Raw genomic sequence first — 18,333 nt, 5'->3', positions numbered from 1 at the left:
TGTGAACTGATGTTTCACCTTAAAGAGATACAAAAAGGCCACAGAGCACTGAGAGTAGTAAAGCTTGCCTGATTTAAAATAAATAGGCTTAGGCTACATAGCAGACAAGCCATGTCATGTAAAATGGTCAGGTCATTACAACGTCTGAACAGTTTTAGATAGTCCTGGAGTAAAGCAGTTTGACATATTTGCAATTTCTGTCTAAATAAGACTGGTTCAATATTTTATGTTTGTGAAATTTTGGCCAGGCATTAGACAAATATGCATGTGAAAATACATTCACAGAGGGGAGATCTCCATAACTAATGGAGTAATAGTTAAATAGACATTACAGACCCTGAAAGCCTGGTGGATATCATATCTGACACGATCACTTCATAAACCTTTTTGAAATAAGTATTTTTCCCACGGCATCAGTGGTTGATAGTCAGACTCGACACAGTAAACATTTACATGTAATAGCAGGGCCACATTCAGGAGAGCAACTTGTTCCAGATATAGCCTAGTATGTAGAACAAACATGTCTCTCTGACTTTCTGTCAGTTCCAATCATAACATTTCTATCTGCAACATTCCACAACGTTTTCCTATTGAACGTGCCCCTAAACTCTATGTAAGCAGCCATTACACACATAGCTATTTAGATTGAGTGTGTCACTTCTGCATGAGTGTGAATCACCAACCTATGACGAGGCTCAGGCACTTGATCAGTTTGAGGGCCATTGAGACAAATAGAACCCTATTCAATCAAACCTAATATCCAGATTTCCAAGTTTAAAAAAATAACTTAACATTTTTACATCCATTTGAAAGTGCAACAGTAGCTACTTCAAGGCAAGAGCTTTTCCTCATATCCCTAAAGGCACTGGTTAAGTCCTCTGCTAAGAGGACAAATATAACCTCTCATTTTGGCCTGTATTTTTCTTCTGTCCAGTCTGTAAAACCATACTCTTCACTCTTTTAATAACTGGACTTCCGCCAGCCCTTGACTCTGTCGGTTGGTGGTGTTGCTTGGAAAACATTTTGGGACAGTTCCTCAAAATGTGCAATGTGCTCCCCCTTTACTGTGTGTGGCCAGTGGGGAGGGGTGGTTGGTCAGCAGGCATAGGGTGATCCTGGTCAGGTAGGGGGGGTCCCGTCTGTGGGGACCTGCTGGGGGGGTCTTGAGATGAGGACTGGGAGGTTTCCTCTGTTGGTTCATCTGTGCTGATCTCATTGATCTCCTACCAAACAGAGCAAGGATAAAGTGTTGCATCATAGTTATTTGTAATACTGTAAGTATAGTACTTGGCACAGATATGCAAAAATACCCTCATAAAATACAGTTCTAAAGGCAGGTATTATATTCTCACCTTTCTTCGAAATGGAACACATGACATAAAAAAATACAATTCTCAGGAGGACATCATACAACATGGAACCTTGGCTGGAACATGTACAAATCTCTAGATAAACCACTTGTGTTCCACATAAACCACCTACTGTTCCATTCTCTGCCCAGTGACATGCACCTTTGGGCCCAGCCTCAAATCACAGCCTGAACCTAGAAGTCTATGCCTAAACCCCACGAGCTGCCACCCTGTCTACCTACCTCGAGCGGCTGATGGTTGTTGGCAGGGCTGCTCCTGGCCAGGACAGCGATCTCTCTGATCTGGTGCAGGGCGAAGGCCAGGGAGACCCAGGGCGAGGCGGACACCACCCAGGCGGGCTTGCTCATGTCCTCCTGCTCCTCCTGGTGCTTGGTCTTCCTTGGTGGTGGCGTTGTTGCGGCGACGTTATCTGATTGGATAACATCGATGGTTGCTATGGGAACAGGACTGGAGGGGACGGGAATGTTCTCCGCCAGCATTTTGGTATCTGGAAAACAACGTAAGCAACATTTTTCATAACGATTAAAAATGCTTATTCTGCTAAGATGTCTGGGTTAACAACTACCCCTATTATTAACATCCTAAACATGATTCATTCAGCATTCTAATGTCTATGAATATCTCAGTTGCTGATAGAAAAACTGGAGTTAGAGTTAGTGGTAGTACATGGTATGCTTGCCACATTGGGAGCCAGTCACTTCTTCATTAAGGGGCATAATAGGTGCAGCAAATGCTATTTTTCTGTAAGCTCATGCAGAGGCACAGCCTGAAGCAGACAGGGTAGGATAGGATCAACTTTATTAACACATACTTTTCTCCCCACTCTGCACAGCCAGCCATTGGATGAGAGCGAAGAGGAGGAGGATGACGAGGGAGGCGATTCCTATCCCTCTGAAGGTGTGGGCTGCTCCTAAACCATATCCCAAATAGACAAAAGTGTTCACAGTATTTCTTAATTCCAAATCAACCCCTAGCCCTTACTCCCTAGAACAGGGGTATTCAACTCTTACCCTACGAGATCCGAAGCCTGCTAGTTTTCTGTTCTACCTGATAATTAATTGCACGTATCTGGTGTCCCAGGTCTAAATCAGTCCCTGATTAGAGGGGAACAATGAAAGAATGCAGTGGAACTGGCTTCGAGGTCCAGCATTGAGTTTGAGGGCCCTAGGCTTTGGAAACAATCTTCAAATACTTTTATGTATTTCATTGCTTTTCATATAACACTGAAACTGAAAAAATATATATCAATTTCAGCACTGTAAGGGATATATTTTACCCCCCCCCCAAAAAACATTTCAGGGCATAGAGAGAGACACACAGCATTGCTATTCTGAGAGTGCAGCCAAATGCATTCCAGACCATGTAATTCCTATCCTTATGATTTAGATGGGACTGGTGGTAGTTTATTAAAAGTTAAGACCTGGATTATCTTATGAAAACCACAGAGGACAGGGCATCTTTATAAGGAGGGGAGGCGTTGTAAAACATTTTGAAAATGCATGTGGGACCACTATGACTGTGAGTTGGTCATGTAGAAGTCACCGTTGAAGCTGTAATCTGGAATCTGCAATAATTACTGCTCTTCTCAATGGTAATTTCAATTAATGAACATTTAACAAATTGTACCTTTAACGAGTGACACCAACAGTTCCATCTCTCATTGGTTGAACTGGGAGATACGCAATTCAATTCAATACAACTCCGATACAATCCAGCTGGGGTTTTTTCATCACAGTGGCTCTTACCAAAGAAGTTGACAAACACTCCCCCCACCATGGCCCCACAGCCCCGGCCCAGCCCCAGGTGCAGGCCCTGGAGGATACCCTGGGCAGAGGTCCTCAGCTCTGGAGGCACAGCAGCACTCAGGTAGGAGATACACGCTGCCCACACTGAGGCATGGGTCACACCTAGATAGACAGAGATACAGAGAGACTGAGTGAAAGAGAGAAACACACACTCAGGCACATCCACAAATACACATACATCATTACACTAGGTCAGGGCAGGGAGTAATACGATTAGGCCAAGTTATTGGCTTGTTAATTTAATATCATTAAACCTCCCCAGAGATATACAGTAGTAGGTCATGACAAGAAACATCCGTAGAACAAACATTTAAATGAAGTCCCTTTCACATTTTTGTATATAACCAGAAACAAACAAACAGACCCGTTAAACTGTAATTTGTTTTCATTAAAAGCTGTATACAACACCAGACTATTTGGGAGGGAAAGAAAATACATTTTGGGAGACATTTTCTAATTGATGTCAAAGGGAGGACATGTCCTGTGTGTGTTCGTGGCAGGTGACAGGCGAGAGAGAGTGGACTTAACCATCGTCATTAACACTCGCTTGGGTGTGTCATGTTTGAACTGGCTCAACTAGCCAGTTTACATCCAACACACCTCATTTTCTCATTGTATAGCTACCAATAATAGGACAAAGCAATCAAACCTGCTACCATACCCTCCTTAGGCCTGTCTGGCTTGCCTCGCCCCCTATTCAGCTCTTTAGCTAGCCCATATCGTCACTATCCTCCCAGACCAGAGCTACGGCCATCATTTGTTCGTCTTGTTTGTTACTGTCATACTACTACTAGATTTTGAAATGAGATTGTGTGTGTCTCTAAGTGTCTCTAAACATAGTTATTTGGTGTTGTTACGCCTCTAGTGAATGATTACAATCATTATAAGCATCCTTCAATGTTACTTATTCGTGTATAGCTGCAACGTTGTAATTCATGGCCTAAATGTGGCTATCAGAGTAGTCTAGATACGGAGGAAAGGGGCGTTTTCCAGGCGAAGGACAAGCTTTTCTTGTCATTGAGGGAAGCTATCCTTTCCTGAAATGAACTCTGAGAGGCAACATGGCAACAACCTAAGTGCACTGAGGGCTCCCAGTCCAAACACTACTTCCTCCTCCTTTCAATCTAATGTCAACACTTATGCTAAGCTAAGTCAACAGATATCGCATGCGTTGCAGTGCCATGAGGCCCGAGACCCGGTGTAACCTCACCTTGAAGGACCTCCATGGGCAGGACAACCCAGGCGTTCTCCAGGTAGGAGATGTACAGATAGCGGGCCGTGTTGCAGGCCAGCCCGATGTACAGCACCCTGGGGAGGAAAAGGGGAGGAGGAGAAGGTCAGATAACACTATTTCAATAGTCCACTACAGATGGTTTATAGATGATGAACTTTCACCTCTTTGATTAACTAACCATCCACCACTCCCCAACATAACCCTAAAACTATCCTAAAGCTATAGCAAGTTATTACATATCAACGGAGTTGCAGGTGAAAGTAAGGCCAAAGCTTAGAGGTTAAACCCGAACTGTTCCTGAACAGACTTCTGTATCATTCTGAACAGACTTCTGTATCATTCTGAACAGACTTCTATGTCCTTCATTCCCACACTGTTGGATGTTTGGTGCCCGTTTCCTATGACAACATCCTGTCCAATCAAACCCTTGACCTGATTCACCATACTCCCCTTTCCCCCCCCAGAAATGTGCTGTTACATACACTGAATATTCCAAACATTAGGAACACCTTCCTAATATTGAGTTGCACCCTCCCCCCTTTTTTGCCCTCAGAACAGCTTCAATTCGTCGGGGCATGCACTTTACAAGGTGTCAAAAGTGTTCCACAGGGATGCTGGCCCATGTTGACTCCAATGCTTCCCACAGTTGTGTCAAGTTGGCTGGATGCCCTTTCGGTGGTGGACCATTCTTGATACACACGAGAAACTGTTGAGCGTGAAAAACCCAGCAGTGTTGCAGTTCTTGACACAAACAAAGGCGCATGGCACCTACTACCAATACCCTGTTCAAAGGCACTTCAATCTTTTGTCTTGCCCATTCAACCTCTGAATGGCACATATACACAATCAATGTCTCAAGTGTCTCAAGGCTTAAAAATCCTTCTTTAACCTGTCTCCTACTCTTCATCTACTGATTGAAGGGGATTCAACAAGTGACATCAATAAGGGATCATAGCTTTCACCTGGATTCACCTGGTCAGTCTATGGCATGGAAAGAGAGTGTGTGTTGTGTATACTCAGTGTATGTGGGCATGAACACATTACAACTACAAAAAAGTAATGCAAATATACTGACACATTTAAGAATTCCAGTTTACATACTGTATGCATATTTTACATATATTGACCTCGGACATACAATGCTATAGGTACCGTTTTAGGCTTTTTCTCTCATGAGCTATTTTCAAGCTGGGTGTGTGTGGCTCTTTAAGCCTGCGTCATACAGTGAGTCATTCTAACCCCGGGGCAGGCTGTGTCTGACAACACTAGGACCAGTCACAAGGACCAGATAACTGCTGCACAGAGACTAGAGCTGGACAGGAAAGGAGGCATGCACAGACTCATACACACAGCAGTCATCTAACTGGTCGATGTGTTACCATACACAGACACAAACAGACACAGACAGCAACGACTATTTCAGTATTTATCTCCACATAGTCTTAGGCTCCATGTACATCTCAGACATGGAGAGATACCCATGCAAATCTTAAAGTGAGACAGGCAATTTGAATAACAGCCTAATATGAAAAACCCCTGCACAGTGTTTCTGTGCTCACCAATCGATCCGCACAGGCATTTAGTTCAGGAGATCAATGGAGAGCCTCATGCTGAAGTAATGGACAGGATTGGGTTATACGCACACACGTCCCCAGAGGAACAAAAGGCTTCCACAGGCCCTGCCAGCAGGCCAGGCAGAAACCAGGCCATCAAACAAAGATCTGACAGAGTCCAGACACACACACCACACACACAGTGGAACTCTGTGGGAGAAGAGCAGAGCTCTCCTCCATCGATTCAGCACAGCACTGTCCATTCATTCTCTACAATGTAAGAAGTATAAATATTGGTGTAAATGTTAGTTGTTTTTACACATGTATTAGTACTGCGTACAGTGCTTTTTACAAACTAACCCATAGTTAGTTTATCTATAGTTTGTTGATAATATGAATGCAATGGTTAGAGACTTTCCCATTGTCTAGGAAACTGCTCTGGCTGCACTTAAAACAACCATATTTGAATAACATAAGCGGCACATTGTAGCTTTGTACTGGGAGACCAGCCCTTGGCTAACCCTTGTTATTACAAATGATTCATCCTGTTCATAGATAGGCGTGGGTGATTTGGCAAGTGTCACCCGCCTGAGAAATATCACAGGGCAGACGGAAGAACTGACAAAAAAACGTCTCAGAGCTCTCTGGATGGGTCTTCCTGTTTACCAATGTTTATTTCCTTCCCCTTAAGCAAAACACTGCATTTAAAGCTTTTGAATTGGAAAATAGCAAATGTCTAGAAAAAACAGCTTGTCCATTCTGCAAACTGTGTGCCAATTTGGGCAATGCCCACTTAGTCAACATTTGGGTTTCTGCCTTTCCCTCCTCTCCCTTCCTTTCGCTCTCTCTCTCCAATCCAAACAGACAATAAATCACAATTTAGAAAGAGAGAGAGAGAGAAAGAGATCATACTAGCTGGAGGGAGTAGGTCTCCCTCTTAGAAATGTATCAGAGCAGAGCTCTCCCAATGTCTGTCATCCTATGAATTGACCGTATGTTTGTTTGAGGCTGTTGGGGGGTCTGCTATAGCCTATGTAGCACACCTACGTCTTCCGTTAGCAGGCTACTGCATCACCACTGAAACTCCCTTACACTCCACTCACTCATTGTGTCACTCTAGCACTCAGCTTACTGGTCAGGTTCCCACAGGGACAGGGCAGGAAATTCACATAGATTGTCGATTCACTGAATTCACTGAATGCTTGAGGTTGTTTAAGTTCACTGACAAAAAGTAAACAAGTGTAAAGTCTGAACAAATGATCCTTTCTGATAAGCCTAAATCCCATCAAATCTCCAAGAAGGGTGAGCTATTATGTGGACTTCAATCAAACTGAAAGAAATAAAATAACATTGTGACTTTGCATACAAACTATACCAGAATAATCTAATTTTGGCCTTGCTTTTGTTGCCTGGTTCCAGATCAGTTTGTGCTGTCTAGTCAACTTCTAGGGTTATTGTCACGCAGGAGTTGACAAGACGTACAGAAACACAAACAGATCTGGGACCAGTCTATTGCTTTTGACCCATGCCCCCTTGATATACCTTATATGGCCGATGAGCTCGATGAGCTTGTGGCTGGTGAAGTAGGCTACCAGCTCCGAGATGTGGCTCAGCACCGAGCAGACTCCAAAAAGCGTGGTGGTCCCCTTCAGGTCCTCCAGGTGCCAGTAGAGGAAAGTGAACACGAAGCCGTAGCCGAATCCCATGAACCAGGCCACGAAGAGCACTGAGCCGTATTGCACACTGCACAGCAGCCGAAGGAGGTCCCAATAAAGGAACCGCTGGCTGATGGAACTTTGAGATTCTAATGATTCCACCGTATGCCCTTCGGGAGATGAAACGCCACTGGACGTTTGAGAAGATTCCATATCCTGTCTCTTATCCTCCTCCACCTGTGCCTCCATTGGCCGATGGTCACTAGTACTACTCTCAAAGTAGAACTGAGTAGACACTATAAAAGCAACGGCCATCAGGACTCCAAAGACAATAAAGGCTATCTGGTAGTTCTTGTAGTCGGGCACGATGCAGCCGGTGCCCTGGATGAAGAGCTTGATGTGGGTGTGGTCGATCCAGATGCCCACGCACAGCATTGCCAGGCCCCAGCCCAGAGAGCCCCACATCCTCTGCAGACCATAGCGGTCCCGGTGGAGGCCCAGGTACTGCAGGGTGCGCGTGTCCACGATGGTCACGGCCGGAGCACTGAAGAACTCGCCGATGATGATGACCAGCAGGATCAGGAGGAAGATGGTCTGCACCTGGTCGTGGTTGGAGATGATGTCATAGACTTTGGTTGTGGTGGTTGGTTTGGTCATGGTCAGATTTGAGGCAGGTTTTGAGCCGGCTGTTGTTGTTGCTACTGTTTTTGTTGTTGTTGTTGTTTTTGTTTTGGTGGTGGTGGTGGTGGAGGGGGAAGATGTCAACATTGTTGTGGAGATGGTGGAGGAAGGCACAGGTCCTGTGACAGTACTGGGTCCAGTGATATTACCACCATCGCTCCTCACATACCTGTGCAGGGGACCGCTAACTGAGTCTGATACAAAAGGGAGGGGGAAAAAGTCTCCACTCGCACCCCTGCGGTTCCTGCTGTGATTGGCCGACGGACCGATCTGGGCGGGACTTGTGGGGGACACGACTGTAGGTTTCCTTTCCACGCAGGTCATGGAGGCAGGCTTGATGAAGCCGATGCCGCTGTTGAACACCAACCAGCAGAAGACGGAGAACAGCAGCACCACCTTGCCCTTCTTGAAGCGGTCCGCCACCACCCCCCAAAAGGGGGCGCTGCAGAATTCTATGAAGTACCGAATCCCGACCAGCAGGCCGCTCTGGCTGGGCGTCATGCCCAGTTGCTTGTAGTAGACAGACAGCAATGGGTGCAGGGACCCATAGGCCGCATAGAAGAAGAAGTAGAAGACCTTGGAGATGAGTAAGTGGTTGTCGATCTGCACGCAGTTCCTCTCCAGGCAATCATTGCTGGGGGTGGCAGGTGTGTCTGTCGGGGGTGATGCTGGACCTTGGGAGGCAGCGGTGGGGCCCGCACCTGCTGCTATCTGATCCAAGGTTTTGGACAGGGTGTTGAAGGGTTCTGCCATGACATACTTCCTCTTCTGATCCTCCTCGTCTTCTGTCAAGATGGCCACCTGGTCGTCACTCGCCATCTCCCTGGGGATGGGGGGAAGGGGAGAGGGAGGGGGAGAGAGATGACTGAAACAGTTTTTCACCCCCACCAGAATTAAAGGAACAATGTGTAATAAAAATGTCTGACCCAGACAATTTTGGCAAGCTATGGGAGATGGGCTGGCATGTCCATAAGATTGCAATGATAGTTTTAAAGACATTTTGAAGCTGTATCTTTTTTTGTTAGCGAAGACTCAAACGACAACAAAAACATAAACAATGGAGTAATACAACATTTTGGGTTATGACAAGCTAAGACAATAAACTGTAATAAGCTGATAAGGCATTTATTCGGCATGTCTGTCACCTTACCTACATTTCAGCACAACCGAACAGGACATTTGATTCAAGAAATCTTTTAAAAACGCATGGTGTTGTTACTCGACTGTGTTAAGTTAATTTCCATGAACTCTGAGCCAAAAAGATTTGGAGGGGCCTCAATATCATATTTCCCAGCATGCTTTGTTGCAGGTTGATAGTTTTTTTTACATCTATCTTTCCTCAAGCACATTGATTGATTAATCTTATACTGTACAATTTTTCTAAACTAATCCAATCTGTAAGGGATTTATTGCACCTGTTACTGAGATAGTTGTTCCAGTTTAGATGGTCTTGGTTGTGAAATCAAAATAGCAGTTATTGTTATTGAAGGTTGTGAATGATTACATACTAAAGTATTGAATGCAACAATGATGTCTCTGTCACTAACAAACACAGGCATGGGTTGATATCTCTCACATTCACTCAAAAGGCATACTGGGAAATGTTCAAATACAGCCTTCGAACAGCAACCCAAGTGTCTTGTGTTTAACACCTAAACGCCTTGTGCTGAATAAACATGTTGATGTGTGTAAAAAGCTTTACAGTGAGTTAACATGTTCTGCTATTTACTTGCGATTACAATCCAAACACTGTGACTCATTTTCATTGATATTCTAAATGCCTTGACATGTTGAAAATGTGTTACAGAAAAATGTTGAGCTATGTGTTCACATCCTAAAGACTTGGTTTTACAGTGACGGAGTATGATGTTCAAGCTTTTATATTTTGTTAGGGCTAGGGTATATGAAAGACTTGGAAAATATATAATAGCCCATTTGGCTACTGCCTCTACAGCAGGAGACATGACTTCACTATTCCCTGTAGCCTATACAATTATATATAAATGGTAGCCTGTAACTGTATAACTGTGCTCAGACCAGACAGACATTGCTCGAGAGAAATATATGACTAGAGAATAATACGCTGTTTTATTGCCGCAGCTCTGACAAAACCTATCATGTCCTTAGAAACGTTTCTTCTTGTAACCACGCATTAAATTGTTATTTTCTACATTCAACTTAAAATTGTAAATAAACACCGAAGGGACATATCTAAGCTTGTTATTCCTGTGTACACAAATAAATATATTATTAAGAAGAAGAAAAAAAACAAATAGACAGAGATATTTTCTTACCAAAATTATTGTTTCAAAGTTTCAAAGTTGTTGGATGTAGCCTATCTTCTTGAGTCCATCATTTAGGTGTCCAATTGGCGACGACTGTCATCGGGTGAATAAACTATCGTTTAAAGTCACACCGACAAAAAAAAAAGTGTTCAATAGTAATCACAATTATATGGGGCAAGTAATATTGAACGCGTCTATTTCAGAGAAGTTTGCATTGACGTCATTTCTCGAGTGCCCACGACTGCCAGACCATTTCGGAGTTCGAGACACTGCTGCTGTGGAAGGGATTGCATACACACAGTTTAAAAGGAGTCCGAGCATTGAATCAATGAGTGCATCTCAATAGTCTGAAGTGGTTTCCTCTCCTTGTCTATTCGCAGAATTGGCGCAAATCCTAAAACGAAAAAACAGGATGGATGAAAGAATATGCTAGTAAGCAAATGGGGAGTTGCTTTTACATCTCAATTTATTTTATTAGTGCAGACAAAGAAAAGGAGTAGAGGAAGCCAGTTTGGAGCGTTGAGATGAGCCCTATTCCCTCATAGAACAACTGCCTTTGTGCCTGTCGAGCAAAGCACTTGGGGTAACGTGGGGTAAGTAGCTCCCCCTAAGAACAATGTCCAATTGCTGACACAAAAAAAGCAACATTTGGATAAAATGTGGTATGTGGGTGATGGTTATGCTTAGGCAGACAAACTATGAAGGGAAATAGGTGTCTACAGTTTACACTTTTGTTGTTATTTAACAAAATGTTGTTTTTAGAAAAGGGGTGTTTTCCAAAATGCCCCCTCATGGGGTAACTTCCCCCCCGGAGATGAATGTGTTAAAATTTAGTTTACAAATTAAATCTTGATTTTTTTTGTTGTTGTTGTAATTAACTCTTAAAAGCTAAAGTCTACTGTAGGTGTCTTATTTTAATGAAATAAATACAATTTTGAAACAAAATGGCATTGCACATCTCACTATTAATATCCTCACTATGATGAGTTTTGATGAAAGGTACCGCTTCTCATTTTCACGCCAAATCATGTCCAAATAATCTTAAAGTATAAAAAATGTCTGTGTAACTCAATTAAACCTCTTAAGGATATGCCCTTTTTTCAATTTTCGCGTAAAATGACATACCCAAATCTAACTGCCTGTAGCTCAGGCCCTGAAGCAAGGATATGCATTTTCTTGTTACCATTTGAAAGGAAACACTTTTAAGTTTGTGGAAATGTGAAAGGAATGTAGGAGAATATAACACATTAGATCTGGTAAAAGATAATACAATCATCTTTGAAATGCAGGAGAAAGGCCATAATGTATTATTCCAGCCCAGGTGCAATTAAATATTGGCCACTAGGTGGCTCAGGAACACTCAGGGACATTCAATGTCGTCTTGGTAAGCAACTGCAGTGTAGATTGTGTTTTAGATTATTGTACTGCTGAAAGGTTCATTTTTCTCCCAGTGTCTGTTGGAAAGCAGTCTGAATCAGGATTTTGCCTGTGCTTAGCTCTATTCTGTTCATTTGTATCTTTAAAAACTCCATAGTCCTTGCTGATGACAAGCATACCCATAACATTATACAGCCACCACCATACTTGAAAATATGAAGAGTGGTACTCAGTGATGTGTTATGTTGGATTTGCTCGAAACATAACGCTTTGTATTCAGGACACAAAGTTAATTTCTTTGCCACATTTTTTGTCAGCTCTACTTCAGCAATTAAACTCTTTAACTGTTTTAACGTCACCATTGTCCTCAGGGTGAAATCCCTGAGTGGTTTCCTTATTTTCCAACAACTGAGTGAGGAAGAATGACTGTACTTTGTAGTGATACACCATCCAAAGTGTAATTAACTTCATCATGCTCAAGGGGATATTCAATGTCTTTAATTTTTCTACTAATATGAGCCCTTATTTGCGACATTGGTTTTCCAATGTCTAAGCATTGGAAAACCTCCCTGATCTTTGTGGTTGAATCTGTGTTTGAAATGCACTGCTTGACTGAGGGATCTTAATAGATAATCATACTGTATGTGTGGGGTACAGGGTAAATCAAAAATCCATGCAATTTATTATTTGACTTGTTAAGCTAATTTTGACTCCTGAATTTATTTAGGCTTCCCATAGCAAAGGGGTTGAATACTTATTGACTCAAGACATTTCAGCTTTACAATTTTTATTTATTTGTAAAACTTTGACATTATGGGGTATTATGTGTTGGCCAGTGACAAAACAATCTCAAGTTAACCCTTAAGTGTCTAAGCCCTGTCTAAACTGGAGGGGGTTCTACTAAGCTATATGGAATTGTTTTAAGAAGGTCATACCAAGGATTATTTAGCTATTTGATTTAGAATTTTAAGACGTCTTGAAGTAGCAGTAAAAATAGAAAAAAATTATTTGATGAAAAATTATTTTTGGCCCATACGGACACATTGAATAACAGATTCACGACATCGAACAACCGATAGTCCCCCCAAAAAATCTAAAAGGGAGTTTGTTCTGAAGTGTCTGTCCTGTATCTGAGAGATATACGAAAAATCTGGGAATATATATATATTTTTACATGTATTTAACCCCTTATTTTTGGCACTAAACAGTCTCCATATATACTTCCACAATTTTTTAAAACTGGTACCTGGGACCTTCAGACGAGTCTTGTGAGGCCTGTGGGCGTTCTAAAGCAGTCTCACCTTTCCACAGAGGGGTCATAATAGTTCGTAGGCCAAACTGTTCTGACGCTACAGATGATTTTGTAAGAAGACCGATTTTCGTGATGCCTCATGGTCTGACAAACACCGCTCTAGCTCTGTCACCTTTCACTGCAGATGCGGAAGTGCGACATAGGCGGATGCGGTGGATTGAGACGCATCCAATGCAAAAAAAACTGATTTTTATGCTAATTGATTTCCGAGGGGGCGCGGACATCGAGCTTAGATTTAAAAAAATAAAAAATAATAATAATTTATTTAAATTCCAGCTGTAACACAACAAAATATTGAAAAAGTCAAGGGTTGTGAATACTTTCTGAAGGCACTGTATACTGAATATTACTTTTCTAAATGACGAAACATTTGATCAACTTACCTCAGAATCAACTTGTTTGAGTGACTTAAACATTTAGAAGAGACAGATAACATTTTTAGTTGAGCAAGAGTAGTGGCAGCCAGGGAATGTGTTGAATGTTTTGGGGGGGTGACATAAAGGGGTTTCTGTGAGAATTACAGTGGTGGGAGCAGTTAACCCGGTGGGCTAGATACCCCACATACCCTAACCCCAAATTGATCTCCATTCAGGAGAATCTGCCTCAAAGTATGTGTTGGAAGTTGATGAGAAAGGCAGAAGATACATTTCTGCATATGTGTGAAATTAGCTTTTATAGCCTTTATAGTTTATGTGTAGGTTTCGATGGGCCTTTATCAGCTGGGCAGGCAACTGTTGGGAGAAGGATGAGCTAAGGGGAAATATAAAGATTCTATAAAACTGCTTACTAAATAATTAGCCTAATCGTGTAGCCTAGGCCTACTGCCCATTCCTGTTTGGGTTGGTGCCCCCCTTAGGTTGTGCCATGGCGGAGATCTTTGTGGGCTATGCTCGGCCTTGTCTCAGGATGGTAAGTTGGTGGTTGAAGCTATCCCTCTAGTGGTGTGGGGGCTGTGCTTTGGAAAAGTGGGTGGGGTTATATCCTGCCTGTTTGGCCCTGTCCGGGGGTATCATCGGATGGGGCCACAGTGTCTCCTGACCCCTCCTGTCTCAGCCTCCAGTATTTATGCTGCAGTAGTTTGTGTCGGGGGGCTAGAGTCAGTCTGTTATATCTGGAGTACTTCTCCTGTCTTATCCGGTGTCCTGTGTGAATTTAAGTATGCTCTCTCTAATTCTCTCTTTCTCTCTTTCTTTCTTTCTCTCTCTCGGAGGACCTGAGCCCTAGGACCATGCCTCAGGACTACCTGGCCTGATGACTCCTTGCTGTCCCCAGTCCACCTGGCCGTGCTGCTGCTCCAGTTTCAACTGTTCTGCCTGCGGCTATGGAACCCTGACCTGTTCACCGGAAGTGCTACCTGTCTCAGACCTGCTGTTTTCAACTCTCTAGAGACAGCAGGAGCGGTAGAGATACTCTTAATGATCGGCTATGAAAAGCCAATTGACATTTACTCCTGAGGTTCTGACTTGTTGCACCCTCGACAACTACTGTGATTATTATTATTTGACCATGCTGGTCATTTATGAACATTTGAACATCTTGGCCATGTTCTGTTATAATCTCCACCCGGCACAGCCAGAAGAGGACTGGCCACCCCTCATAGCCTGGTTCCTCTCTAGGTTTCTTCCTAGGTTTTGGCCTTTCTAGGGAGTTTTTCCTAGCCACTGTGCTTCTACACCTGCATTGCTTGCTGTTTGGGGTTTTAGGCTGGGTTTCTGTACAGCACTTTGAGATATCAGCTGATGTAAGGGCTATATAAATAAATTTGATTTGATCCTGTGGACTGTTGATCCTGTCCTGTACCGAACCAGACTTTAGAATTCTGTATCAAGTCCCAAACATAAGTGATGCTATGCTGTATGTTTCAGTTATTTTTGATAAGACAAAAAAGTGTTTTTCCCCTCACTGAAAGCCTAGTTTCAATAGTCACAGTTTGCCACTATTTCTGCTCATTCAAATCTATTCTCTGGGATGGGCAAAAATGACAAAATACTGATACAAAGTTCCATAAAGATCAATGCATTAAAATAAACTACAAAATACTTGTGATGTACTTGTAATGTATTTAATTAAAATACATGTATTTTGCTGTTTAAATCAAATCAAATGTTATTAGTCACATGCGCCAAATACAACAGGTGTAGACCTTACAGTGAAACGCTTACTTACGAGCCCCTAACCAACAGTGCAGTTTCCAAAAATACGGATAAGAATAAGAGATAAAAGTAACAAATAATTAAAGAGCAGCAGTAAAAAATAAAATAACAATATACACAGGGGGTTGTCGGTACAGAGTCAATATGCGGGGACACCGGTTAGTTGAGGTAGTATGTACATGTAGGTAGAGTTAATTAAAGTGACTATGCATAGATGACAACAGAGAGCGGCAATGGTGTGGAGAGAGGAGGGGGGGGAATGTGAATAGTCTGGGTAGCCATTTGACTAGATGTTCAGGAGTCTTATGGCTTGGGGGTAGAAGCTGTTTAGCAGCCTCTTGGTCCTAGACTTGGTGCTCTGGTACCACTTGCCGTGTGGTAGCAGAGAGAACAGTCTATGACTAGGGTGGCTGGAGTCTTTGACAATTTTTAGGGCCTTCCTTTGACACCGCCTGGTATCGAGGTCCTGGATGGAAGGAAGCTTAGCCCCAGTGATGTACTGGGCCGTTCGCACTACCGTCTGTAGTGCCATGCGGTCGGAGGCTGAGCAGTTGCCATACCAGGCAGTGATGCAACCAGTCAGGATGATCTCGATGGTGTAGCTGTAGAATCTTTTGAGGATCTGAGGACCCATGCCAAATCTTTTCAGTCTCCTGAGGGGGAATAGGTTTTGTCTTGCCCGCTTCACGGCAAGACAAAACCAGACCCAGTACAGCCGGCTTCAGCAAATACTAACACAGACCCAGTACTGGCAGCTTCAACAAGTACTAACACAGACCCAGTACAGCTGGCTTCAGCAAATCCTAACACAGACCCAATACAGCCGTCTTCAGCAAGTACTAACTCAGACCCAGGTGAAGTACAGGCAGTCTCAGCCAGTACTAGCACAACCAGAGGTGTACAGCAAGAGTCAGATACTAATAGAACAGTTGCTGTTCCACCAAATGATCCATCAGATTGGCCCCCAGTCTTATCAGACGTTATGAGGTCTTAGTTAGTGCGCAGATGTCCATTCAAACCAGGACTGGGTTTTTCTTTCCCTAAAGACAAGTCTAGAATAGGTTTCCATTCAGGCTTATTACAGAGACAGCTGTCAAATGGGGAAAAGATTACCAGGAGGTGGCATTCATACTCAATCAAAAACAACGCTGTGTATTGTTTTTGCTGTAAGCTCTTTTCTACAAAAGACTACAAAATAATAAAGGAAGGTGTGAATGACTGGTCAAATATCAATGCCATTCTGAAACACAATGAGGGTAGTGCTGAACACACACACAATATGATTAAGTGGAGAGAACTTGATCTGCTTCTAAGTCGGGGACAGACTCTTGACCAGATACAAATGACAATTTTGGAGGCTGAAAGAAAGAGATGGTGGGATGGCCTTACACATTTAATAAGTATCACCCAGTCTCTGCCTGAAAGAAACCTAGTATTCATGGGTTCATCAGACAAACTATTCCAACCAGATAATGGAAACTTCCTAAAAGAGGTTGAATTACTCGCAAAATTTGACACCGTTATGGAAAGTAATCTCAGCAAAATTAAAGATGGAGAGACATGTTCATTACCTGTGGAAACGCACACAGAATGAACTGATACAGATTGTGAGTGACAAGATTCTGGAAGCAATAGTGACACAAGTAAGAGACTCAAAGTACTTCTCCATTATCTTGGACTGTACACCTGACATTAGTCACCACCAAACATTAAAATGTTTACCCACTTAGTAACATTTAAGATTCTATGGCAAAAGTGAATTTGTGTAAATGACTGCTTAACTAACTATGTGACATACTTTCTGTAATCACACAGCTTTATAGGTTTTATTTGATTATTTTGAGACATATAGCTGTAGCTATAGCCTATAAGCCTATGTTTACATTGTATAGACACAGCTAATTGTATAATATTGTGACGACTGGGACTAATTTTCCAGGCAGCAGAGCCAAAGCTCAGTGTTATATTTTATTATTTTCTACATTTTATATTTTCTACAATTTCTTATTTATGTTAATGTTAATATTCACTTATCTTAAGATTCTATCGGAAATATTTCATTCAATAAATATTGTTTGTTTATACCTCATTCTGTTCTGTATAGGTTGACTTATTCTTAGACCGACAGATGGAGAAAACCGTTTTAATGGAGGGAGGATTGTAGTGGAAGCACTGGAGTCTCAGGTGTGACTGTGTGGAAATGGCAAATGGTTTACATGGCTCAAGGGTCAGGTAGGAGGGCCCCTTAGCAGAATTTTGCTTAGGGCCCCAGGGAGGTCAGGACCGTCTCTGTTGGTACCTTAGTTGTTGTGCTTACTAACATGATAATTTACTGAACAGCTAAGGTAGCACATTGACATGCATATTGGTATTAAAAGACAGCAATGTCATCAACAAAAAAGCTGTGTTTAAAATATCCAGAAAATCATTAGTTTGATAGCTAGCTATCCAATTAAATATGCAAAAAATATGATAGCTAAAGTGAGCCAGCTAGCCAGTCAGTGGCACTGACAGATTGGCTGAAACTGATAAAGCAACAACATGTGTTTCACTCTATCCCATAAAACATGACATTTCTAACCAGGCATCAACTAGCCAACAAAAGTTAAAGTTTATTAGGACCTTAAATCAATAAGTTAGACACTCACCGGACAACTTTGGAGCTAGGTAGATTACTTTGTTTCCATTTTCAACTGATTTTTCTTCTCCTCTTGACTGGTAGTCAACTGTTACTGGTGTTGGAACTTGTGTGTTCACCAGAAACAACTTCTGTTAAACTCTTTGCCACTAGTAGCAATACATATTGTTGCCACAGGTTTACCACAGATTAAAATAGAATCTCGAGAGATTTGTTTGTCAGAAAAAAATCTCTGGCAAACTGTTTGCCATTAGCTGCAATACATATTAT

The 18,333-nt window shown here is 42.5% G+C and overlaps 1 protein-coding gene across 1 annotated transcript; it reads right to left on the bottom strand.

Annotated features, from left to right (window-relative positions):
- Positions 1-55: 55 nt before the first annotated feature.
- Positions 56-11,074, bottom strand: LOC129816161 (major facilitator superfamily domain-containing protein 6-like). The gene is made up of 7 exons (XM_055870396.1): positions 10,593-11,074; positions 7,505-9,121; positions 4,386-4,483; positions 3,116-3,277; positions 2,182-2,280; positions 1,592-1,857; positions 56-1,223 (listed from the first exon to the last, which is right to left on the bottom strand). Exons 2-7 carry the CDS (start codon positions 9,115-9,117, stop codon positions 1,062-1,064), a joined length of 2,400 nt encoding a protein of 799 aa, XP_055726371.1. The 5' UTR covers positions 9,118-9,121; positions 10,593-11,074; the 3' UTR covers positions 56-1,061.
- Positions 11,075-18,333: the final 7,259 nt, after the last annotated feature.

This window comes from Salvelinus fontinalis, chromosome 19, assembly GCF_029448725.1.
Source record: "Salvelinus fontinalis isolate EN_2023a chromosome 19, ASM2944872v1, whole genome shotgun sequence".
Lineage (NCBI taxonomy): Eukaryota > Metazoa > Chordata > Actinopteri > Salmoniformes > Salmonidae > Salvelinus > Salvelinus fontinalis.
This window is presented reverse-complemented; position numbering and strand designations above follow the sequence as displayed.